General features: G+C 37.0%; 2 protein-coding genes across 3 annotated transcripts in view; both read right to left on the bottom strand.

The window, feature by feature from the left end:
* Positions 1 to 224: 224 nt before the first annotated feature.
* Positions 225 to 13,002, bottom strand: LOC124633336 (solute carrier family 13 member 5-like). Its single transcript, XM_047168525.1, has 17 exons — positions 12,869 to 13,002; positions 10,375 to 10,404; positions 10,274 to 10,291; positions 10,053 to 10,194; positions 9,759 to 9,911; positions 9,394 to 9,518; positions 8,768 to 8,879; positions 8,523 to 8,610; positions 8,345 to 8,405; positions 8,106 to 8,231; positions 7,523 to 7,625; positions 6,719 to 6,831; positions 6,528 to 6,619; positions 6,350 to 6,445; positions 1,746 to 1,942; positions 729 to 878; positions 225 to 456 (listed from the first exon to the last, which is right to left on the bottom strand). Exons 1-17 carry the CDS (start codon positions 12,895 to 12,897, stop codon positions 283 to 285), a joined length of 1,809 nt encoding a protein of 602 aa, XP_047024481.1. The 5' UTR covers positions 12,898 to 13,002; the 3' UTR covers positions 225 to 282.
* Positions 13,003 to 15,037: 2,035 nt separating this feature from the next.
* The window catches only part of LOC124633551 (voltage-dependent calcium channel gamma-4 subunit), an 83,655-nt gene continuing 72,643 nt past the window's right edge, over positions 15,038 to 26,049 (bottom strand). For both annotated transcript variants that reach the window (XM_047168816.1, XM_047168817.1), the window contains exons 2-6: positions 19,687 to 19,810; positions 18,497 to 18,735; positions 17,199 to 17,291; positions 16,310 to 16,450; positions 15,038 to 16,045 (exon numbers count right to left, since the gene is read on the bottom strand). In XM_047168816.1, the coding sequence (XP_047024772.1) occupies positions 15,261 to 16,045; positions 16,310 to 16,450; positions 17,199 to 17,291; positions 18,497 to 18,735; positions 19,687 to 19,810 (1,382 nt within the window). In that variant the 3' untranslated portion in view covers positions 15,038 to 15,260. The remainder of the gene's footprint in view (positions 16,046 to 16,309; positions 16,451 to 17,198; positions 17,292 to 18,496; positions 18,736 to 19,686; positions 19,811 to 26,049) is intronic.

Genomic DNA, 26,049 nt, shown 5'->3' with positions numbered 1-26,049 from the left:
AATACAAAAAATTCATTACGATACAGAAAGTGGTTCATCCATCCTTACGGACGGACACAATCTATCTTCCCAACACTAAAATAATTATTCAAATCCGTTCAGTCGTTTCGGAGCTCTTAGGGTACAAAGAAACAAACAAAAAATATTCCTTAACATTGAACTTAACAGTGCTTTATTTCTCACTTTACATAACAAAAATATATATGGTATGTTCCATTGTGAAACCGTGGAAACTTGTAGTAAATAACACGTAACATCTAAATTCGAATTGGATCAGCACTTTTAAAGACTTGGTGGTGCTTCTTCGGTCACCGTCGTCGTCTCACCTGGGCCGCCCGGCACCGGGATGGCCATGATACCGGCGTCATCAGAGTCGAATACAAACGGTGCCCATATCATAAGGGCAACAAACAAAGTTACGAGGCATATCCACACCGGTATGAAAGAATATTTAGCCTGTAAAAAGACATGCTATGAGTTCCATATACCACTACATAGTATATATGTATAGAAGTTGCTTCCCGCTATTTGTCTGTCTGTTTATAATTTATGTCGAACCCCAAGTGTACAAGGCTCCGGTGGGAGCTACCAAGTCAGCCCGGTAATACTTTCAACTGTACAGGAATGGTCATACTTCAAAACTGCGCAACGAATTTAGAATTATTCTTATCATTTAAACAACGTTTATACGGTATGTAGTAATAAAACAATTTGCATAAGGTATTCACCATTTTCAGTATTGGTACTTTCCCAGTGTAATGACAGAAGTAAGCAGGAGTATATAGGAAAGGACAGCTGAATCCGAAAGACGATGCTATGCCGACGCCTAATGCTGCAACGTAAACTTTGCCTGGCCAAGGTTGAGCAGCATCCACTGACTGTAAAAACAATTGCTTCCGGTAAAATAAGACAAAGGGATAAAGGCTCGAGCAGACCGGATGCGTATGCGTAACCACGTCGTAGTCACGCGCGTAGTTACGGCGTAACCATGAGTTGTAATGTATGGAAATGTATGAGACAGGCCACACCGCTTGCGTAACGTAGACGTGCGCGTCGTTACGCAAGCGGTGTGGCCTGTCTCATACATTTCCATACATTACAACTCATGGTACGTGCACGTCTACGCTTACGTCTACGCATACGCATCCGGTCTGCTGGAGCCTTAAAATAAAACTCGTATGGCTCTAGAATTCGATGTCTGAAACTCCGTTGACTGTGTTCATTTTACCACAGATTTCTATAGCCATGTCGAAAGTTTTATTTTATCCCTCAGTGTTTTGTGTCACTTACGGCCAGTTTCTTCATCAAAAGTTAAAGTTAAAGTAATGTCTAAAGTTAAAGTAACGGTCAAATTCGTTTTTTCAAGGCTAAAGTGACAGCAAAATTCATTGAAAAATTGTATTTAACCGTTACTTTTACTTTAGACATTACTTTGACTTTTACTTTGGCTTTAACTTTTGATGAAGAAACTGGCTGTTAGTCAGTCAGAGCAAATAGAATGTATGGTGCTAGCGTTTAAACTTTATTTTTGATACTTGTTTTTATGTAACCCCTTGTAGCGCTTGGTTAGATATCAGTTGCTGTGCCCCTTGCGCCCGGCTATAAATCGATAAAATAACACCTACAAAAAAATAAGGGGGGGGGGGGGGGGGGGGGCAATCATTGTATCGATAAAAATTGACAGAAAGTTTTTAAATCAGTCATCTCGAGTCACTTAAGAATCTTCAGAATTTTAAAATACTAACTGCACATAATACAAACGGAAGAAATACTGTACAAGCTGGGACCGCAGACATTATATTTGCCAGGAATGTTATAATGAAGAGAGTGAGAAAAAGGCCCACATTCCAAGATTTTCCTGTTATAATTTTTCCAAGATTTTCGCCAATAATTCGATGCAGGCCAGTCTTCTCGGCGGCAATAGTTATCGACAATGCACTACCTGAAAGATTTTAAAATAACCGTCAAGCTCGCAGGTTTTTATGTACACGTATCCAACAAGAGACACTTACGAACGATTGGCTATGTAGTTTGTCTGATGGTAATTTATAAACGATTTATTTTTTTATCTTTCAAAATCTGGATAGATAAATTTGAAATCATATTAGAAACTAGCTTCTGCCCGCGACTTCGTACGCGGATCCTGTCCCTTATGCCAGCGACTACGGGGTCAGCAAAATCAAAGATCTGAATCGTCTGATATTGAATTTTAAGGGCCCGTTGACTTGAAAACAACGAAATACGCATAGCCATTAGAAATGTTCCATATATTTAATTTTTTTTTGTACTTTAACAGCAAAAGTACAGCAGACTAAACAAAACGCTGAGAACTGAACCGCAATAGACGTGACCATATGGGTAAAAGTAGTGATTCCAATTAGTCCGCATTTAAGTTGTGTGTGGCAAAAATATTACACGTATTATTACGTAAAAAAACATTAAATGTTACAGAGATGACAAAGTCGTGATGACTTAGTTGAAGTCGTGGTGGTTTAGTGGGTAGAGGACCAATCTCTCAAGTATGAGCGTGCGTCTTTGATTCCAGGTCTGACAAGTGCCTGCCAATGCAACTTTTCTAAGTTTGTATGTACTTTCTACGTATATTTTGGATACCAATGACCGTTATTTGGAGGGGATGTTAAACTGTAGGTTCCGGCCGTCTTTGAACATTCTTGGCAGTCGTTATGGGTAGTCAGAAGCCAGTAAGTTTGACCATTTTTACCGAGGGGTGTTGGGTTGAGCGGTTAACCGGGTTGTGGAGGTCAAATAGGCAGTCGCTCCTTGTAAAACACTGGTACTCAGTTGCATCGTGATTGGAAGTCGACCCTAACATAATTGGGACTAAGGCTCTTGATAATAACGACAATAATAATGAGATATAAGCACCGCAGGACATCTGAGGCTGATGACGGGGAGTAGCGACCCCGTTTACTGAGTTCTCCAGGAAGAATATACTGTCCCCCATCTCCGGCCGGTCGAAGTGAACCATGACGGGGGTAGGTCTCACGCCTCTGGCTTGGCTTGACCATCCAGAGTGGAGTCGCTTGAGCAGGGTTAGTAGCCCTGCTCGGAGGATAGGTGCCTCGTGGTAAGTGACCCACAGGGAGCGCGTAATCTGCGTTTAAAATCCGCCGAGGTATCCTCACACTTCAGCCGCTCATGTCCCTGTTGCCCTCTTGTTGCTATTCAGTGACTGATTCCCGGGGGCCCAGTAAGTGAGCTGGCGAGTCTCCACCTGCCATTTTTACATGTATCTAATACATTGTCATCGGCAGGTGCCATAGTTCCCGTAGTTTCCCCATTCCTAGTCCATTAGCATCCCATCACAATAGCCCAAGTAGTATTCATCTACAGTTAGCAATGGTATAGCACAGATTGTCTTTTTTTTTTAACGACGTCCACCGGGGATTGTCCTTCGGTTCATTTCTATAGTGTATAAAGGGAAAATTGTCGGTTTTGTGTCACCATTTCATTAAAGTTGTCTCAAAAGGGCTTCAGCGTGTTGGCTTCGGCCTCACGTTTGCCTCCCAAAAATTCGGAATTCTGTAGTCCCGAGGTCTGGAAGAGACATACAAAATAATAATGAGATATATATAACGCAACAAATTAGGAGAGTGGGGGCTCGTGACGCCACGTCTAGGTATGTAAAATTTGTACTAAGCAGTGACTTAACACAAAATTCAAGCGTGTTATATCTTCGTTATTATTTGTTTGTGAGAAGGAGAAAAGAAAAAATACGTGTCCATTATTTTAGGGTTATCTAAAAGACGGACTAATTACTTTTTTTGATTCACCATACCTATTTCATAACATTCATTTCTATACATTTCAAGTGTAGTATTGCTCTTGAAGTTCCACATCAGGTGTTCCAGATCTTCGATGTTTATACGTCAAAATAGAGAGTGCTTATCAGATTGAACCACTTTTGCTAAAACGTCATATCTTTATAAGCTATAGTCTAGCTGGGCTTCTGGGGTTCCACATCAGGTGTTTTACATCTTCAATTTTTTAAGTCAACAGAGAGTGCTTATCATATTGAACAACTTTTGTTAAAACGTCATACCTCTATATGCTATAGTCTAGCTGGGCCCCTGGAGTTCCACATCAGGTGTTTTAGATCTTCAATTTGTATAAGTCAATAGAAAGTGTTTATCAAATTGAACAACTTTTGCTAAAACGGCATACCTGTATATGGTAGTGAGAAGCTGGACTCTTGGGGTTCCACATCAGGTTTTCCAGATCTTCAAATTTATTATCTCAGCTGAAAATGCTCATCACATGAAACAATTTTTGCTATGGCACCATTTTTGTATCTCTTATAATTTTGTTGGTCTGTTGGTGTTCTGCATCTGGTCTTCAAGTTTCGAAGATAAATTATAGCCTATATGTTGACCAGGCTTAATACTGACACAACAAAGAAAAAATCATTGAAATCCGTTCAGTAGTTCGGAAGATTAGCGTGTACAAACAAACAGACATACAGACAAAGAGACAAACAGCCTTATTTTTTTTTTGGATTACTGTTTCTTAACCCCATCCAATTATAATTTTTTTAATATATTCAATGTACAGACACAGTTTTTTTTACAGATTTATTGTATGTATAGATTATCACGTAGCTTAATATTGCTTTCATTTAAACAGGATAATGCTGTTGATAGCCGACAACTTCAGTTCAGACAGTATTATTTAATACATTTTCCCGCTTTTTGAACAAGAGGCTGTATAACAATTTGAACACAACTTTCATTATAACTGGATGCAGCCCAGTGCACGTGTTTATATGGAGCCAATCTAACTTTCTTATCCCTGTTACCCGGGCACGAGTATCGTACCACTATATTTCAGAAGAATGCAATACCTATAGATATCATCTGCATGTGTGCAAGCAACGTCACGCACCATTAGTTAGTCTTTAATGTGTATAAGGGTATTTTGATTATTTGGACTAAAAATGAGTGCTATAAAAACCTAGACTAGTTTAAGGTACGTTTTGAAAGCTAGCTACAACTGCCGACCGCACCTACCGCCACTGATACTACCTACTGATTTTAGATCCAAGCGCATTCGGTAGTAAGTATTCTAAACGCACCTTTATTGTTTGAGCGTTGCCATGGTTACACAGGAACTGGTTGTTGCATAGATGTAATATCCTAAACAAGATTGCGCACTCTCAAAATATATATTTACGAAAATGAACTCTATTCCAACGCAACAAGGTACTAAATTGGTTGCATAATACACAGAGGCAAATCCGAGCCGAGAGGGATAGTTAGAACGGAGGCCGTTTGTCTCTTTCTAACACCTTGCCAGTATAAAAAAATGTTATGTTCAACAGTTTAGTCTTCCCAAAAAAACAATTGAATCACTTATATTTTTATCTTATTTTAATAATTGTAAGTCAACAAATTAATAACAATCGCTTTAATTTATTCGTATTCATTCTTAAAACATAAACAAGATAAATTTTTATTTAGCTTTTTTTTATTTTCTAGCGGTAACCCTGAACATTCTAGGCGCGTAATCAGCATTTAAAATTTTGTTTATATTTTTTGTATTAAATCAATTTAAACTATTAAAATGGTGAAAAAGTGTTGCTTTTATACTTGTGAAAGTGAATCCTATGGTGGTTGCAATATATCGTTCCACAGGTAAGCTAATAATAACATTTTCGTAAATCAAACAACTAGGGTGCCCATGAATTCTTGTAATGATTCAAAATATGGGTGATGGATTTTAAAACTGGTTGTACTATTGTTATAGCTTCCCAAAAAAAAAAATGTAGAAAGACGATAAAAATGGCTCAGCAGTCTATATGTGAAGCAAAAATTCGAAAAAAGCAGTCTGCACTTCGAATCTTCCTGTTTTTATTACTGCTAATTCCCGCTAATTATTAAAAGCCTATATTAGTATTTTAAGGTCAAAAACTGCGTAAGTTAGAACTTCAATACCAATCTGTGTTTAATAATCTTAGCAAACTCGGATTGGTCTCACATAGCTTGATCTCATAGTCACCCTATTAGAAAGGGACAGATTAGAAAGGGACGGCCTCCGTACTAACTGTTTCACTCGGCTCGTTTTTTGGTTAAAAGTGCGCAGTCCTGTTTACTATATTATGTCTATGGGTTGTTGTGACATTTAGTAATTATTTTCAGATTCTTCAAGAACAAATTTTTCAGTATTCCGGTTAGAAGAGTTAAATATAATACATTTTACTATTGTACCTAATCTACGTAACAATGTTATAAGGACCCAATCAATGTGTGTTTCGATGGAAAACGATACAATTTAACCTTGTTTCTCAAACAAAAAAATGTTCAGCTTTAACCATAAAGAAAAAATAACATACCAAATACAAAGTAATATGCATAGTTTACGTTTCTATCAACAAATCTCCACCACAGTACGGCTGACTCAGGTTTTAAAGGCGGTAATTCACTTTTTCCTGGAACAAAAAGTACCCAATTCTAATCTAAAGCTTTTCGAATTATCGCAGGTTTGTCTTCTGTATAAAAAGTCTTACTTACTCTCAATATTAAGGAACTTCAGAAAACTATAGCTTTTAGGCAGAGTGTGGAGAAATATAACAAATATAGCTGCAACTGTAGCATCTTTAACTCTGAGAAAGAAAAAATAAATATAAGCCAAACTGGCAAATCAATTAGTAATAAAATTTTAAATATAAATAATGTTTTAAGAGCTGTAAAAGGTACTTTACCTTGGTAATTGTGGAGCACCCTCGGTAGCCGAAAAGTCTGCCCATCCCTCGATCCATTTACACCAGCGGAAGAAAAACATACATAGAGTAACTACGAGAAAAATTACGCTGAGCTGCAACAATTGATTAAAGTGTCAGAAGTCTATAGATAGACTCTATAGGGTTCTAAAAAGTGATGAAATCCATCACACTTCCGAGCGCGTTTTTACAACTATGTTTGGGTTGGCTTCCAGTCTAACCGGATGCAGCTGAGTCCAAATGTTTTACAAGGAGCTCTATTAACCCAGGTGATGAAATGTACAAGGTAATTAACGGAGAAGAAAGGAAAGATGAACGCAAGTACCAAAAACCAAATAGGTCAGGAGCCTTGTCGTGGGTCAATTAACAAGATGCAGCAGTTACCCGAGTAATCCGATACTCTTTGATAAGACTAGTTGTCAGCCTCCGTGATTTGACTAGCCGTAACAAATGCTATATAATGATAATGTTTAAATGACATCCGGGACCAACAAATTTTTTGTATTATAGTTTATTGACGTAATGACCGATCGATTCGGCTTTGACTTTGGCATGAGCTTATATTCGAAACATTTACCTTAATTATTATATATTTCGGGTTAATGTTTTGTGAATTGTAGGCACGTTATTAAGGCAGGCCCGTGGCCAAGTAACAGTCGCGTGGATAGATCAATCCTAAAGTTAAGCAGTCCCTCTATGTAAAATACAGGTAATCAATTGCATCAGGTTAGACGAAGACACCAACACAGTTGAAAGAAGGCTTGGCAGTTGATGACAGTAACAAACCTTTTCATGTAGACTATGTTTAGACGGTAACTCTTCTTGAAACCTCAGAAAGCCAGTCCGCAACTCTTCCATTTTGCCAGATGGCATAGGTACTTTCAGGGCCCTAAATAAAATAAATAGGAAATAAGATGTCGGGAACTCATAAAGATATCGGCCTATAACTGCGCAGGTCATATTATAATGCAGGAGCATTTACGAGTATACAGGTGATCAGACATTTACGTGCTTCTCCGATGCACGGGTGTATCTGTCACCAGCTTTCAGGCTGTTTTGTGAAAGTTTCTAAATGTCACAAAGCGATTTCGGTTTGCCCCGGGAATCGAACCCGAGACCTCGTGCACAGAAGTTAGGGGTGCGACTACTGAACCAACAAGGCAGTTCATAAAAAGCCAAAACTGTAAAACACGATACTAATATTAGCATTAAGACGAAGTAAAGAGTCAGAAGCAACTTTGGAATGCACACATACGACTCACTAACTAATATTGCGGTGAAGTCCTTACTTTGTTTAACTAGTCCGTTTTAAATAATTATGTTTCAACCCTCAACCTGTTCTACACAAATATTTAATCATAAAACTTACGAATTTGCTAGTAGCATGTGGTAAATAAGGCAAAAGATGAACATTAAAAATGCGACAGGGAAAGCAAAAGCCGAATATTGAAGATAATTGAATATATCCGGGTATTCCTGGCCTTTGGGTGCAAATCTGCGAATGAAAGACAATATAAAATATGGATAAAATTGTATGATCTTATACCTAAATATTCTTAGAAACTCTTAATAAAATCAAACATTAAATCTATATACAAATATACATACTCCACAAAAATTGCCCGGAAGAGCATAGTTACAGACGCAGAGTGCATAATTGCAGTGCTACCTGAAAATATTATTTTATTAATGGGGACCAATATACAACGTATTACATAAGTATTAAACAAAAAAAAATGATCATAGCCAAAATCATCGCCAACCCGCCAATTATAAAATTACATACCAATCCCTGCTGAAACTTGGATTGCATTATTAACAATATATCGCATGGTAACAAAATTTGGTATCTCGTCTGATTTTAATGTTGACGCCTGAAACATAATTATGCATGTCGTTAACGAAAGACTCCATGAAAAAACTACTAGTGGTAAAAACATATCGGCCAACTAAGAAATGATTAGGCACATGATAATAGAGTCCTTTGACATATAGGGACTTATTTAAATATGATGTACATATTACACTTACATCTAATTTGGTTAGCACGGACGTAGATATCTGTGTAAGGGTGGAACAAATTATGAGCCGATTGCTAAACATCGACAGAAAGAACGCCGCTGAACTGAACTTGAATATTATCCTGAGAACAAAGTACGCAAAGCGGTGAGATTTCACATAGGTCTGATACCAGTCTTACAAAGGCGTATTTGGTTGAGGAGGTTAAATAGACAGACGCTCCTTGTAAAAACTCAGCTACATCCGGTTAGACTGGAAGCCGACCCCGACATGGTGAGGCAAAAAGATGAGGTAAGATTAGCTAGAAAGATGGATAACAGGTTGACTGAGAGAAAACACCTAAAGCGTAAGTCCGCCTTTTACATTGTTTTTATATTTGTAAAATGTGTGCAAAAAGTATAATGAATAAATAAAAAATAACATATGTGGTCATAATAACTAACGAGCTCTTACTGAACCACGATCTCAAAGCCATTAGTCGCTTGGACCTATATTATAGCCATATCGCCCTGTTATCGCTTGGTAAAAATTGACGAGTAACCATATGCTCAAACAGGTCAGAACGTCCTTTTAGCATAGGTTTATAGCGATAAAAAGGTGATGTTTCGACAATGTTTCTGATAAGGATAAAAGTTTACCTTTTCGCAGAATATTGGCATGCATCCCCAGAACATATAAACCATATTGCTATACGTCTATCCACGCCGGAATTATTCAGCAATAAGAGAAGCATTGAAGATAGTAGAAAAAGAATTATATTTTCCTGAAAAAAGTGGGACATTGTTAAATCAATCAAAGCTAGTGGTTTTGATCTGAAAAGATAGGTTGATAAATTGTAGCGTTCTTATTGCGTAAGTATGGGGTTGTTTAAACTCTGTCTTAGTCATAACCACGTTAGTAAGTACCATTACTATCGGGTGTGGCCACTATAACATTAAGCTTCAAATGGTCATAACGCATCCTTTAAATTACGGCACTATTCTTCTAAAGAAAATTTACTTACATTCATGTAACAGTTGCATGCTTGAATGCTTGATATGACACCAGCCATTGGCAATAGGAATACTGTAATCAGACCAGTTGCAGGAACCGCAACGGGTTGCACAAGGAAGAACCAAAACATTAACAGCCACGTCAGCTGCACGGTTAAGGCATGCTGTAATAATTTCAATAGCTAGAAAAATGCTTCTGTGGCACTATCGATGCTACAATTACTTCTATGACAAAATCATTTCCTGGGTAACTAAATCTGCAACTCATCTGAAAAATATATCGTATTGGTATAAGATATACTCACATTATCTCGCTCGCTTCGCCACGACAAAAGACATAGTGGTACTAATGAACCAATAATGCCCCTGAAGTTATTCTTAAACATATTTTTGATTCTGAACCCGAAACCTGGGACTGGTGTTTTTGGGGGCTCCCGAGACCGACCACTGAACAATTTATTATGTTAAAATTAAAAACACTTGGTTTAGAAAATATAACTATTCGGATAAAAAAAAAAATACTTACAATGGGTTCGGGATTAAGCTAAAAAAATAGAAAAACAAATTAGTAAGTCGTTAAAACAATTGAAATAATCATTAAAATAAGTGATTTAAAATTAAACTTACCTCCCAAGTGTACTAGGAGGAGGAGGAGGCCTGTAATTAACAAAAAAACTTTAGTAGGTATTAAATACATGTAATAAGACATAGGTATACTTTTCGAAATTGAAACTTTGTGCAACATTTTATTCATGACTCTTTTATAAATCGTAGAACCCAGCAGGCGGTCTGTACTATATACTTCAAAAAACTGTGCAAGTTATCTTAATTGACCGTTCAACAGATACGTAGTATACAATATCCTTAGGATTTCCGCTACTGATTACTAGAATTTTACGAAAACTGTTGGCGTTTAGTCAATGTTCGGTAATCCAAAGTATTTAGTCTAATTATTCTTCGCTATGCGCTTAGAGACCGGTTTCCTCGGACCTCGAAGAACAATATAGTGTATCGCTATTAATTTGTATTTACGCACGTGACTATGTGCCATTTCGCTGCTCATCACCCTTACCAGAAGAAAAAATGTTCTTCGCGCCGCGATCACGCCAGACAAAACTCGATGCCAAGTATCTCCGTAAACGTAGCATGTACCCTTAGAGTTCTTATTCACGATGAAAGGACAATGGGCACAAATATATGGGACCTGGTATACCCCACCAATAGCAATGTCATACATATCATTGGATAGGCCTTTTTATGTAGAACAACATTTACTATGACAGCTTTGCTGAAATGTTTGTCCGTTCTGAGATATAGATCAAAAACTGTGCAAAAGTTAAACTAAAGTTAACTTAATAATCTATTGATATCTCAAGTTTTTAGAGGAAAAACTAAGTTCCACTAAGTGTAAGTCTCCTGAGTCTTACCTGCTGTACCCGTTAGATTCCATAAGTGTTACTATTGTTTAGCATTTCAACCTTCTACTGTACCAACTGGATATTGGGCATAATGATAGACCCCACCAATAACAAAGTCATGCATATCGATGGATAGGTCTTTTTAACTGGAACAACATTTACTATGACAGCTTTGTTCTATTGTTTGTCCGTTCTGAGATAAAATACAAACTTAGAATTAATGCAGATTAAGTGTTTAAAGGAAAATCTATGTATGTCTTCGATGTACTATGTGAGTGTGTTACCTGCTGTGAGTCTACATTTGTTACTATATTTAGCAGTTCCACGTTATACTGTACATTGCGGAATGAAATACACGATATGAATATAAGAATAATATCCACATTTCGTTCATACGTTACTTTGTACATTTAAATAATTCAATATGATCTTATTAGCCTTTTCCCAGCTATCTTGCGGTCGGCTTCCAGTCTAACTGGATGTAATTGCCTATCTGATCTCCTTACCCCAGTAATCTGAGCAACTCGACACCTCTTGGTAAGATTGGTTGCCAGTCTCTTTGTCTTCTGTTGTTACCCATGCACGACCATGGATCGACCGCACCAAGCGTTTCCTTATGATTCTTATGATCGATCGACACATGTGGCTGTTACTCAGACAAGAGTTTCTCTTTCTCATGATCATTAAATCTTTCTCATTCTTAAGTACATAAAATATATTGATTCGACCGGCTTTTAGTTTAACCGAATGCAGCTGAGTGTTTTACAAGGAGTGAAAGCCTATCTGACCTCCTCAACCCAGCTACCCGGGCAATTCAATACCTCTTGGTTAGACTGGTGTCAGACTTACTGAATTATGACTACCCGCAATGACAGCCAAGGATGTTCAATGACAGCAGGAACCTACAGTTTAACGTGCCCTCCGAAACACGGTCATTGGTGTCCAAGATGTACTTAGGTAGACAGTACATACCTACAAAAGTAGAAAAGTTGCATTGGTACTTGCCTGACCTGGAATCGAACCCGCGCACTTGAAAGGTTGGTTCTTTACCGACAAGGCCACCACGACTTACATAATGATTATTAAAAAAGAATTAAAGACATTGGTGTTATTTTTCAAAGAAAATCAGATTACAGTGTTGATTAACATTGTTTTTAGCCATATCTCATAACGGACAAACAATAGAACAAAGCTGTCATGTAAATGTTGTTCCAGTTAAAAAGACCTATCCATCGATATGCATGACTTTGTTATTGGTGGGGTTTATCATTAGGTATGCCAAATATCCAGTTGGTACAGCATAAGGTTGTAATGCAAAATAATAGTAACAATTATGGACCCTAACGGGTACAGCAGTAGGACTCAGGAGACTTACACTTAGTGGAACTTAGTTTTTCCTCTAAAAACTTGAGATATCAATAGATTATTAAGTTAACTTTAGTTTAACTTTTGCACAGTTTTTGATCTATATCTCAGAACGGACAAACATTTCAGCAAAGCTGTCATAGTAAATGTTATTCTACATAAAAAGGCCTATCCAATGATATGTATGACATCGCTATTGGTGGGGTATACCAATCTGCCCAATGTCCTTTGTAAATCCATGCAGATATGTCAACAAGACGATTGTCCAACCAAGTTAACACCAGTCCATATTCCAAAAATACCTTCCAAAATTAATAATAAATTAACTAAAAACTTACGGTGGCTTCTTCGCTTTCCCCAGCCCCATTTTTTTTCAGAATCACTATCTTCGTTAGATTTATAATAAATTATTTTCAACTCAACCGACAGCTAAAATCGAATGTTTCGTAAAACAAAACACGGTTAGGTTGTTTTCTTTTCATAAAAAAAAACTATATTGTCAACGAAAAAAAGATCATAATATCCATGCACTGACCTCTATATTTACCACTGGACAGGCTGTTGTCAACGTGCTTTTGTGCCCGTTTGATAATCGCCATTTTGGCGCTGTTGGACGTAGCGAGTGTTCGTGGTACTAAAATTATTTTACAGTGAACCAATGAACAAACACGTCTCTCACAGCCATTTGAAATTATACGTCAAAATTAGTTCTGTGGACACTCGCTTAGACGATATTGGCGCTTCAAATGGGCACAAAAAAATTGCTGTCAAACGTACGGAACAGCCGGTCCAGTGTGTAAATATAGAGGTCAGTGTATCCATGCAACAAGGTTCACACGACCATTTATTGATATACATTGTATGGTTCCTTTTTTCGATGAAACTGTTTAAAAGGTTTGTTACGACCCGCCCGTTTTCAACCCGGACAGGACAACCTGCCTGATACCTCGTGGTAAGGCTGGTTGTCAAAACTTCTGGCTTCTGACTACTAGCAACGAATCCCAATGATGAAATAGTGACAGTCCACCAATGTAACGTGCCTTCCAAAGTACGTAGCAACTGGTAATGACCAAAATGTTTCATGAGTGTATGTGCATGGGTATTCACACATGCTTTTTTTTACTATTCTTTATTTTTTTTTTACTATTCTTTATTGCACACTTAACAATACATAATAAAAAAAATAATAAAGACAGTTTATGTACAATGGCGAGCTTAACCCAGAATTGGGTTCTCTTACAGCCAACCTTAAAGCCATGGAGAGATTTGATAGTGGTAGGGTAGATTAAAAAGTGCACAACAAACATTGAAAACTAAACAAAAATATCAAATAACAATATACTAAACATATATATGTAGTAAAACTACACAATACATAAACATAATACATATAATATATATATATATATATATATATATATACATACGAATATAAATATCATTCATGTCGATAAATAGTATTCCTTTACTCGTCGCTTGAATGCACCCAACGATGGGCTTTCGCGTATCGAATGTGGAAGGGAATTCCACAGTCTCACAGCACGAACAGTGAACGATCCATCATAGCGGCTCGTAGTGTGGGAAGGGACACGAAGAAGGAGAGATGAGGAAGTGCGACAAGGTTTGCCTCTCGGAACAAGAAACTCAAAACGTTCCCGAAGATATCTTGGTGAGCGAGGATTGTTGGTTGTCTTTTGCAAGAAAAGCGGACACCTTTGCGAAATCTTGGTTTCAAGAACTTTATGAATGCTTCAAAAGTTTTCTATGATTGGAATATTATTATGTTACTACCATCAAAAGGGTTAGCCTAGCATGCGTTAGTGTCGGGCCACGCTCAGTGTAGGGTTCCGTACTTTACTGATTATACTTCATACCTATCCTGACCCCATCAACTACGAAAAAATCTTAATAGTGCGAGGTAGTCCAACGTACAGCGACATCTCTTGGGAAAATGGGTTACTAATGTGCAAAAAACTAGATGGGGTATGTATGGTTAGGGATATGGTTTTGGTTCGTAATTTTGGATTGCGTGAACTGATTTTAATACTTATTCTTTTATTCTTCGAGATTCTATAACTATCTGAGATTTTGAATTTTTTTAGGACCCATTTTTTTAAATTTTGCAGCCTTTATTTCCGTCCAAAAATATTAAAATCTATATCAGTAAGCCTATAAGTAACCCGGGTTTGGAAGGGGAACATGGGGCCGAAGCCAACACGCTGAAGCCCTTTTGAGACAACTTTAATGGAATATTATTATTTCAATTTAATTTTCTTAGGAGAGTATAAAACTTTACGTACGGGCCAAGCATGCAAGGAGAGGATTAAATACAAAAACAGATGATAACGTGGAAGATGTAAGAACTTTTCGTGTGATACGGCATGTAATACAGATTATTTTTAAATAATAATCCATCTTTGATGCAATTTCAGGTAATATTAATACAAATATATTTTTTAGTGTATAATACATAGTAAATCTAATGAATATAAATAAGTAAAAAATAATTAGACAAATGGCAGTGTTTATTTAAGGAATTATAACAATTTAAAATTTCATAACACAAGTCACGTATGCACCTATGTACGTTCATAAATTCGAAAGACACTTCATAACTGTATCCGGCTAAGTACGAACATTAACTATTTGGTACGTAGCACGTGAATAAAATCGTCACTTATCACTTCTCGATATGCTTTATATTCGGGGTGGGATACCCAAGTTCGTGGATCAGACGGGCGTAGTTCTGCGGTAGGGGTCAGTACCTACGGCACGGTCGTGGCGCGGTGGCTGTTGATCCTCACCACCCCTCGCACCAGCACCAAAAGTCACCATCTCCTCTTCCCGAGAAGGTGGTGGTTCTACTGCTGAAGTGTCAAGAAATCGGCCACTAGCTACTGACGCCTGTGACTGAAATATCGATGCACTTCTTAAACCGCTCAAGGTATTTGCGCTTTGTGGCACTTCCTTGAATTCTTCAAAATAATTGTCACAGGCTGTCGGTCGAGGCGCAGCCGGGAATCCGTACAGCGTTGACGATGACAAATCTTTTAGTGAAGCTGAACTTAAATTTATTCTCCTATTTTTATTGTGTATTGAACAGTGAGGCATATCATCGCCGTCGAATACGAAGCGTCTCCGCTCTCGCGGCGTGGCAGCTGATGAGCCTGTGGGGGGATATGTGTCCCTTTTCATCATCCGCCTCTCTAGGAGCGTGGAGTCTCGCTCTCTGAATTCTGTGAAGGCGTATTCTCGATCCCATGCTCGACAATCCGCCTTGGCTTTCTCTGTCAGTTCTGTTATCCAATCTTTTTGGTACCACTGAAGAAATAAGAATATAGCTGAAGTGCCTGCTAACTCAGCGGCGACGAAGCCACTGATGTACAGCCCGAATGAATATCCGTAACTGTATGACATTCGGGGTGTATCAAAGTAAGCCATGTAACGCAACTTGTGGTTCACTTGTGATTTAAATACCGATATGTACATGACGATTCCAGTCAGCATTATTAGACCTGAAATGAAATAATTTGAGTTCATTAATTACGTTATTGTTTAAGCAAGGTTTAACTATGTAGCTAGATAGTTATTTCTGATGCAAAAAAGAAGGCTCCCAGTTTGAACTGCATGTATTTATTTTTGTGCAGGATTACCCCATGTTTGGCTGAACCGATTTTTATGCGATTCTTAGCAGAGTATTTGACAGACTTAGTAGAAGGTTTTAAGTTGGTATTGAAGGTGATTTTATTTCTTTGTAGATAGTTTTTTTTTTAACTTACCTGATATAATAAAAAGAACGCCTGCAATGAATGTACACAGTCTTCGGCCCTTCACGCAGTGGCCTAGCACGCAGCATAGCGCCCCGACAGCTTGTGTGAACACAGCCAGAAGAAGCGGTGCTGCTGATCTGGTCACCACATCTGAAACGTAATAATGATTTATTAAACTTCTTTTTTCAATTTATTAGCACAAAATAATATTATTTACAGTATTAAGGGCTCCCACACAAAACTGCGATGTGACATCCGCTAGCCGAGTCACAAATCACAAGACTTTCCACGGACCGCCTGGGAAGCACGTCCGTTGTCAACCAGGTTTCAATGCTATGTTCAATGTGAACTAAACTGTGCTTTACTAGCGCTCGGTATTGCGTCAGAGTGCTTGGAACAAACACTCTTAGCTACTAGCGCCATCTACTAAACACGACTGAAACTAAGGCGGACATGACGTTTTCACTGGGCTAGTAGCGCCATCGTGGTGGCCTAGTGGGCAAAGAACCAGCGGGTTCGATCCCAGGTCAGGCAAGTACCAATGCAACTTTTCTAAGTTTGTATGTACTTTCTAAGTATATCTTAGACACCAATGACTGTGTTTCGGATGGCACGTTAAACTGTAGGTCCCGGCTGTCATTGAACATCCTTGGCAGTCGTTACGGGTAGTCAGAAGCCAGTAAGTCTGACACCAGTCTAACCAAGGGGTATCGGGTTGCCTGGGTAACTGGGTTGAGGAGGTCAGATAGGCAGTCGCTTCTTGTAAAGCACTGGTACTCAGCTGAATCCGGTTAGACTGGAAGCCGACCCCAACACAGTTTGGGAAAAAGGCGCGGAGGATGATGATGAATCATAATGTAACAATATCTTTAAAATTCCATAATTTATTATAACTTACATGGTATTGCATTCGTAGAATCGCTCGGGTCAGGCTGCCACTGGGACAGAGGAAAATACGGAATGTCCAAACACCTGAACACTGTGCTGCCAGCTGAAACAGTTTTAGTTCAATAAAAGTACTAATGTCAATCTTGCACCAACATGTATACTAGGTACTCATGGGCAATGAAAGAAAGTATTTTTTAAACCAATTCATTAAATCAGTCGTGAACTATGGCTTATACAGGAATATTTTTTTAACCAGAACGCAAACTTTGACACAAGATTTACAGTATACTTTTACTTTGATGTATAAGTACAAAACTACGAGTATAACGATGTTTATTTTATGGTCATACGTCGTTGCGTCGGTGAAGCGACTAGTCAACACAATCACATCGTACTACGTAATTTTTGTAAGATATTTTTTTTTACTAATTATGCAGATATGTTCTCTTACTGATGATGAACCAGACATATTTTTTTACGAACTGCTTAAAAAGTTGTGACTGAGAAAAGTTGGAATTTATCTTTGCAAATATACGCCCGCCTATCTCGCAGCGTAAAACAGACGGGATGGTAATGTCTTTTTCAATTTGTGTTAAAAATAATAACACCACGAAAAAATATCAACCGACTGACCTTAAAAAGGCTTGATAAAAATCATCATCTCATCAATTCCCTCATTGATGGCACATGTAGGTATATTAATAATCATAACAAACAAAACAGGTTACTTAATGAAGGAAATAGAGTAGTCACAAGCGGTGTCCCGCAGTTACGGACATCAACGGACTTTGTAATGGAACGAAAGTGGGCCGGCTCGGACGGCGGGACAATGCATTTCCCGCGTGCCGCGACGGAAACGAAACGCATTGTAGGTCTGCGACACACACGGAAGTTTCATACCCTATTGTACTAAAAGTACCACGCTCTATATTCCAAGCCGATACGTTTTAATGTGTTTTACTGCGATTTTATTCTGGTGGCAAGTGAAAATGGTACTACGGAATTTTATTAAGCAAAAACGTAAAGTTCAAGGAGTAGCGTTCAATAACGTACATTCGAAGGTACTCCTTGAAATGTTTTAGCAAACTATGTTAAGAACACATATTTTTCCAATAATATATTGAAACAGAAGCGCTGGCGGGAAGAGTCAGACACATTCCTCGCTAACCGACCACGGCGAGTTTCAAGTGAAGAAAAATGGAAGATTTTGGCTAAAGGCTCCCCATTGACCAGCAGTGGGATAATTTTACTTAAGCGATATATATGAAAAAAAAACAATGAATTTTTTAAATCCCAAAAAATACTCACGATCTGTGTGGCATATTCTCCATAATCCTGACACGGTTTGCTTGGCAACTAGGTCGTGTCTCCCAGTGCCGTTGTACGAAGGATTCAGCATGTTCTCTTGTGTGTGAAGCCAGTTGTTGGTCGATACGGCTACTAGGACTGCTACCACCGCAGTTCCCGCTGATAGTGGCGTTAGCAACCAAAGGCAGGCCACTGACGAATCGATTTGGGCCACTAAAGTCGGTGACGGAGGGGACGGCCTGAAATTTATTTTAAAATAATATTAATAAGATATTTTTTAAATAAAATAGAATAAGATAACCAGATTTGTCACTATGCCAGATTTCAGTGTAAAGGATTAAGGAGCCAATGACAGAAATTAAAGATACGGAGAAAATTGAATAGTTACTATGCAGATATCTATTAACAATTCTCCCAAACTTTTGACTGGATTATCAAAGTTCGGAGGAGTAGCTCTTCTGGCCTCGGGTTATTCGAAGAAAATGAACATTGCAAGTGATATAAGTCAATTATTGAAAAACTAATTTAATTTGTAGTACATCTATTCTTTATGAATATTATTTCAAAGTGCAAGTTACAGTGCTGAGACAAAGATTTCCATTATCACTTTTGACTTAGATATAGCTAAAGATGCAAATTGTTATTTTGTTTATGATTTTCAGCGATAGCAGTGAAATTCAGAAGTTAGTGTGACTAAGTATTCTGTAGGTAATTTATTATTCAGTTTTTTATTTATATCAGAAAAAGTCTCAGTGAGCATCAAAAATGATTTGTTATTGACTTGCTGTAAATTAGACAAATGACTTCTCTATTGGGTGTCATGTCACAATTTCAGCTTGACGAAGTCAACTTTTGCCGGCAGCCTTCCGCAGATCATTAAGCCCATTATTACAGGAGCTCATAAAATAATGAAAATCGAGAGCAGCTTCTGTTATGTTATACTGAGGTTATAGTGCCACCAGTCACTCCCCAGACCTGAATGACAAGACTTTTGATAACTGTTACTTTAATAATAATAAAAAGGTGATAGAAAACATCTTGAGGAAACCTGGACTCTAACAACCCTCATTGAGCAAGCGTGGTGATTATGCTCAATCCTTCTCCGTGTGAGAGGAGGCCTGTGCCCAGTAGTGGGAAGATGAAAAGGTTACATACTTTAACATGCTTTAATAATGTAATGTTTATATTACCTGGGCGGGCGGCGGCTGGCGATGGCGCCACTGAGCGTGGGCGCAGGCGTTGCGCGCGCGCCGCGAGGCAGCGAAGCATGCACGCACTGCGCACCGCCTGCCCACATTCCTCCCTTCCGCTTCACTGGAAATTAAAAAAAAAACACTGTTATATTCTTTCTGCTGCCTTCCAAAACACGCAGAAACTCGTGACAAAGATGGTTATTTAAATAAAATTACTTTTACGGATTTATCACCGTTATTTTAATATTATTTAATCCCGGCGTGTCCGCATATATAACAGCGATAAATAAAAATAAATATTCGCGTAAGTGTCAGAAATAAATATGGTTATTTTAGTTATCCATTCTTGGGATAACGGCACCAGGGTTCTCCAATAGGAATGATGAAGGTTTTAATAATATATAAGGATGTTATAATTTGTACCCGTTCAAAGCCGTAGCGCTTGTAAAGCTTATAAATAATGTTTCAGTCTACAGTCATTATAAAATGTTACTACAATGTTAAAAGAGTGTTAATTTATGTTCGACGATCAATCTAAAAATCGGAATAGGCAGATTTACGTGGGCTTACTACATTGCCCTATGAACGCGGTAAGGATCTGATTTACCGTGGAGTTTAAAAACCGTTCAAAATATAAAATATTATTAAAAAAAAACTATTCGAAAGTCTACAATAGACGAACGGACGCAGTGTGGTAAGCTGAATGGAAAAATGGAAAAAAAATAACTTCCGAGTTCAAGTGACTGTCCAGTGACCAGTGTTCATGCTGGCCGACACTTGCCTTATTTCCATTCGTGCACGTTTCAAGCACGTTCCTGCACGTTCAAGCACTTACACACACGTGCTCGGTGCAGCGACGTGCTGAACAAAAGACCCTTCATATTGCTACGGGAATTCGAAGTTTTATAAAGGTTTTAATAACGTTTGAAAAATTCCAAACATGAAAGTTCAACTTTGAAATGTCTGAAAAAGTTTTTTGGACCCATTGTACCTTCGCATCGTCATCCTTATTGACTAGTAATTTTGTAATAACTGATTTTATTTTGTCTGTTACGTGAAAAATCAAAATAGACATGGGAATAAAAGAATAGTTAAAATACCAGGAAATTATTGTCTGCACAAATGATTGCTTTATTTACATTCTGCTTGTTTGTGTAGTCTTGTAAATATTTTTACAAAACGATCATCGGTGATGTTGATTCTGTCCATTTTGCATTTTGGCTGAAAACAGTTTTTGATTTATTGGCACAAAAAAATATGATTATAACTTTTTTGAAAATATTACTCATGAGACTAACTTACTTACTAAGTTTTATTTTCAATGTTTAGTTCTCAAGTTTGTACAAGTTTATTAAATACGATAAGTTTACAATAATAAGAGTTATTGAAAAAAAAGTTATGCGTATAATGAAAAATAAAACATAAAGTAAGATATAAACTTATTCATTGAAAATATTATCCACAATAGGAGCCGAATTAATGTTACATGTTAATGTTGTAATCCGATGCTTTCGAGCTAGGTAAGTATACCAAAACAAGATTTCATTTGTCGCAGGTGGATATTGATATTCAATAGTTGTTTTCGAAGTGTTTTACTGTAGCAACATCAGCCCAATTTGTTTGTGGACTAACCTTAAGCCCTTAATGTAATCATGTTAAAGAGAACTGTAATAAAATTCAATTATAACCTCTCTCTCTCTCTGACCATTCTTGTGTTACAATTTGGATCGACCTTATTTCTCGATACCTACAACGTTTTATTGTTTTACATTTTTAGTGAATCCATTTTTCTAGTGTCATCGGTAACTGTAGCTGTGAGAATTGAGATACTTTCAGTTCAGAAATAACTGCGGAATCTCCCTGCCTTAGTTGAAGATCTTTTCTTGGATAGCAATGTGATCCAAGCCTAGAAAATTCATAACCTGTTTATACCTAAGTACTTAAAAACCTAAACATCGACCGTCTTACCACAAAAACTTTTTAACGTCAGTTTAAGACTTGTCTAAAAAAATGTCAAATTACGACATACATTGTTTTTAGACAAGTGTAAAACAGTTGTTAAAGTTTTTGTAGTAAGGCCACGAGTGTTTATTTAAACGTATGGTAAAATTACATTTGGTTACCACAACTACTCTCAATTGAGTAGTTACATTACTTATATTTATAAACAAAATCAGGTCACAATAGCAATAATAAATATATGAATTGGAAAATATGATTTCAATAACCAATAAATAAAACTATTCACATTTACGTAAAAATTAATTCTAACTGAAGTCTTATATTAATAAATAGCTAATGTATTTTATTTAACATCCTGATAATAAAATAATAATATAAGACCTATCTACTTCGGAGCACGTTGTCGGATAATAACGTTAATGCCACGCGAAGCAACCTGTCAATATCGAGACAACTCATTTGTCTAGACAGGTCATACATAATAGTAGACTATATAATTGTCCGTCTAATACAATATCTGTATCTTAACAAAGCCGAATTGACAGACGCGTAACCGATACTCTGTACGTAATATCCCTACGCGTTATTAATTAATTAGAAGATCTGTAACAGTAATCGGCAATAGAAGTTACGTATATAAAAATTGATATTATTCAAACTAAAACTTATAACTTTATAAAGAGGTAATAAGGAGTATTAAAAAAAAATAATGCTTCACTAATCTGAAAAAGATAGCAAAGTGTAGTACACGGTGGTCGATTCGAATGATAGCAGAGACGCAAAACGGTTATTTAGCAATATTTTTAATTACCTATTTATATTGGCACACACTTTATACCTGTTTTGATTGCAATGAATAACGATTGTGCTTTCCTAAAATTGTACAGTCAAACGACTTAAAATAAATGCATCGCTAATCGCACCAAAATGTAAACGATGCGATGGTGGAACAACTTGATCTCATAATGACATCAAATAAAATACGAATACAAAGTTTGTAATAGTAATGTCAGCAATAAACGGTCCCATTAAACATAATTACAGTGGGTGCGACGTCCCTGAAGACAGCCAAAGTCGCCTGAACACCGACACAAGTTATAAAAGTTATGAAACTCGTTTGCTTGACGTTGGCAATGATGCCCCATTTTGGTTTCCCGAACTGTGTTGTGATTTTAATGTTTTATTTTAATGTTTGTTTCCGCGTTGTTATTCAAGAAAAATATTCTGTTTTTCGTTTATGGAATTGTTGAATAGAAAACGGGTTCAGAATGTCATCTGTTAGTCGTTTTCAAATTGAAACGTTCACGTACGCTTGTGTTAAGTTGTATTATGTCATTAAATTAGATCACATTGTTGTTTTACCTGGGCTCATTCCAAACTTACGTACTCCATCATAATTATTCTGTAAACAACTACAATCATTTGAGATTTAAAGATTAATATTTAATCGGAAGTAGATTAATTTCAGTCTAGGATAGGTCAGCATCTGGACATAGAACTAAGTACCCTTAATATGCGGATGAAACCATAGGAAATAACAAATCATTATAATACCTAAGTCTATCTTCCAGATCTTTGTACATACTTATTGAAGAAATGTTTTCCTCTTTGTCGGAAAAAATGTAGATATATTATGGTCTGTTGGAATAACTACATAAAATTTGATAAATCTTTAGCTACGCAATTACTTTGAGGTAATCTCAGTATCATTATGACAAAAGCTTTTAAATGTTCACGTTTTATTTTAACAAAATCCTTTAGAGGGACCATTTAACTACGTACTCGGACTTAGTTAAGTTATTAAGTTAGAAGTACGAAAAAGATTTTGAGAAATACAAGAAAGCCTTATTTGCCTTAAACATACAATAGTTCATTTGTAATTCTATAACAGTGATATTCGACTATCAACGTTGTTTGATAAATACTAATATTATAAAAGCGAACGTAGGTGTGTCAATATGTTTGTATCATCAAACTTGGCAGTAAAATAGAATATCATCAGAATAACATAACATATTTTGTTTTAACCACGACTGCAGCAATTAGTTTCCTCAGAAAGCAGGCGGAAGCGAGCCCTTAGGGGATCTACTTTCCGTACCAGAAAATAAAATACGCTTACGATTGTAAAATATGTTTCAAATCGGTCGAGAAGATTCAGCAATTTTCAAACACATTCAAACTTTACCCCTTTATGTATAGAGTACATATCATCATAGATTAAATAAATACACAATACAGTGAAATTGATTCAAAATCATTGGCTAAATTGACGAACCTTCTGTACATAGTTAGCATTTAGCGACTGGAGGCAGATGTCACCACGGGCGGTGGGCGCCTGCAATTTATTTAATGTAGCCTCTCCTACATTTTACGAGGTTTTTTCTACTCAACGATGATGATGCCGTCTATCTTATTGAGCCGTTTGCTTCACTTCTCGGGGGAGATCTTTTATTAAGTGACTGGTACTTTACAGCTTTCGTGAGCAAGTTTAGCGCAAACTGTTTTATACTGTTTTCATAACGAATCGGTGCCATGCGAAAAAAATATATGTAGGTAGGTACGTACCTTTTTTTTGTTAAATGAATGTTTTTGACTAATGAGTATTTGCACGTTCTTTAAGACATTATTGAAAAGCTTCGATTTTTGTTTTATAGATCCCAGTTTATCTAGTCACAGTTCAGACATCGTCTATATCTAAATATACCGTAAACTTATTTTGATTTATGTTCAGTTATTTTAGATACAGCCAAGCCTTCGGGCCACCGATATGAGACCAGTTATTTGCTAAAGGCCTTATTATACCTACATGGAATAATACCGTCATACATGAATGTGGCACATTATTCGTAGTTGGAAACTTATTACAATAGATGTTCGTGATTTCATTGTTCTAGTTTACGGGTATATAGTCCTTTAATAGGCAGTAGACATCTTTTATTTATAGGTAGGTATATTTATTTTAGGGATTCACCCTTCCATTCACCTCTGCCAATATATTCTACTAAATAATTTAGTAAAAATCGACGGGTAAAAGGCAAAAAGGGTCAAGCACCACAGATCATATTGTTCAGGAGAGTAAAAGAAAGTTTAAAAAAATAATATCTCTTTATTGCTTTATTGAATCACATCACAATCTTCAGAAAAGTTTACTAAAATACAATGTTCTTTAATAATTTTACATCAAAATAAGCCTGAGATCAATAGTTTCAAAGATAGATGTCGCTTGACCCCAGGTTTTAACCATGTTTATCGCTTTCGCGAGGGGTCAAGCACCAATATTTAATGTTGGAATATTTAGATTTTGGCCTAAGCTCCAGGCGCTGGCGCGCGCTTAGTGGATCAAATGCAACGTAATGAAAATAAAATTATTTAAGAAAGGGGCCAAGCGCCAATTATGTTTAGTTGACAATTTTTACTATTGGTGTAAGCGACGTTATAGTTATTAAACAAATAAAAGAAAAATGGATACAAACGACATATTTACTTCTAATATTGTTTTTAAAATTATGCCAAATAACAAGGCGATACAAAAACGTAATACACAAAATGGTCCTTCAACCATGCAAGGTAAAGTTGGTGTCGCTTGAGCACTTTTGGCAAGTATCGATTTGGCAGTTCAGTACAAATAATTCTTTGGTGCAAGTGACTTTTTTTCATGCTAGGAAAACGATATTACGACCATTCGAAAGAGAAAAAATAGTGGAGTTGGGGTCAATAAAAAAGTTAAAATCGCAAAATGTGGCGCTTGACCCCTTTTGCCTTTTTACCGTCGAAATATATTATTTTTTAAGCACTGTCAAGTTGTATCCAAATTTGTGCAGCCGGTAATCCCTGATTAATTCACAAACATTCAAATGCTTCAACAATTATAATCATGTGACTAGCCTTTCCCAACCATTTAGGGGTCGGCTGCCAGTTTAACCAGATATACTTAGCTGAGTACAGTTTACGCAAAACTCAATAGATGGCGGTCCGGGCCTAAATTCCGAGCACAAGTGTACACACATACATACTACTACAACTGTTTATTGGAACTTTTAACGTCAATTATGCAGTATTTAAATAAAATAACGTGTATAAGAATCTAACTGCATAATTTATGTGAGCATATTTATGTAACAATCCCTCATAGGTAAGTATTAAAATTCATAATATGCTTGTACAATGCACATCCATACTGATATATTAAAGAAGAAACTTTTTGTTTGTTTGTACCCTAAAATCTGCGGAACTAATGATGGTATTTGAAACATTGTTTCACTGTTAAAATCTACACTATTCCCAACTAACATAGACTATATTTTATCCGGGTACGAGCAAAAGGTCCCCCGGCACGCGGGTAACACCGCGAGGTTAAAACTGAAACGTAACATTTAAACCTAATTTTAATCGCTACGA

This window comes from Helicoverpa zea, chromosome 9 (assembly GCF_022581195.2).
Source record: "Helicoverpa zea isolate HzStark_Cry1AcR chromosome 9, ilHelZeax1.1, whole genome shotgun sequence".
Taxonomy (NCBI): domain Eukaryota; kingdom Metazoa; phylum Arthropoda; class Insecta; order Lepidoptera; family Noctuidae; genus Helicoverpa; species Helicoverpa zea.
The sequence above is the reverse complement of the archived record's forward strand: the minus strand, read 5'-3'. Positions and strand labels throughout refer to the sequence as shown.

Coding starts and splice junctions, on each gene's coding strand:
- LOC124633336 (XM_047168525.1), bottom strand. CDS start 12,897: ATGGGGCTGGGGAAAGCGAAGAAGCCACC. Junction 8,406..8,522: donor CCAAGTTTCAGCAGGGATTG/GTATGTAATTTT, acceptor TAATATTTTCAG/GTAGCACTGCAATTATGCAC. Junction 7,626..8,105: donor CACATGCTACTAGCAAATTC/GTAAGTTTTATG, acceptor TATTTTATTTAG/GGCCCTGAAAGTACCTATGC.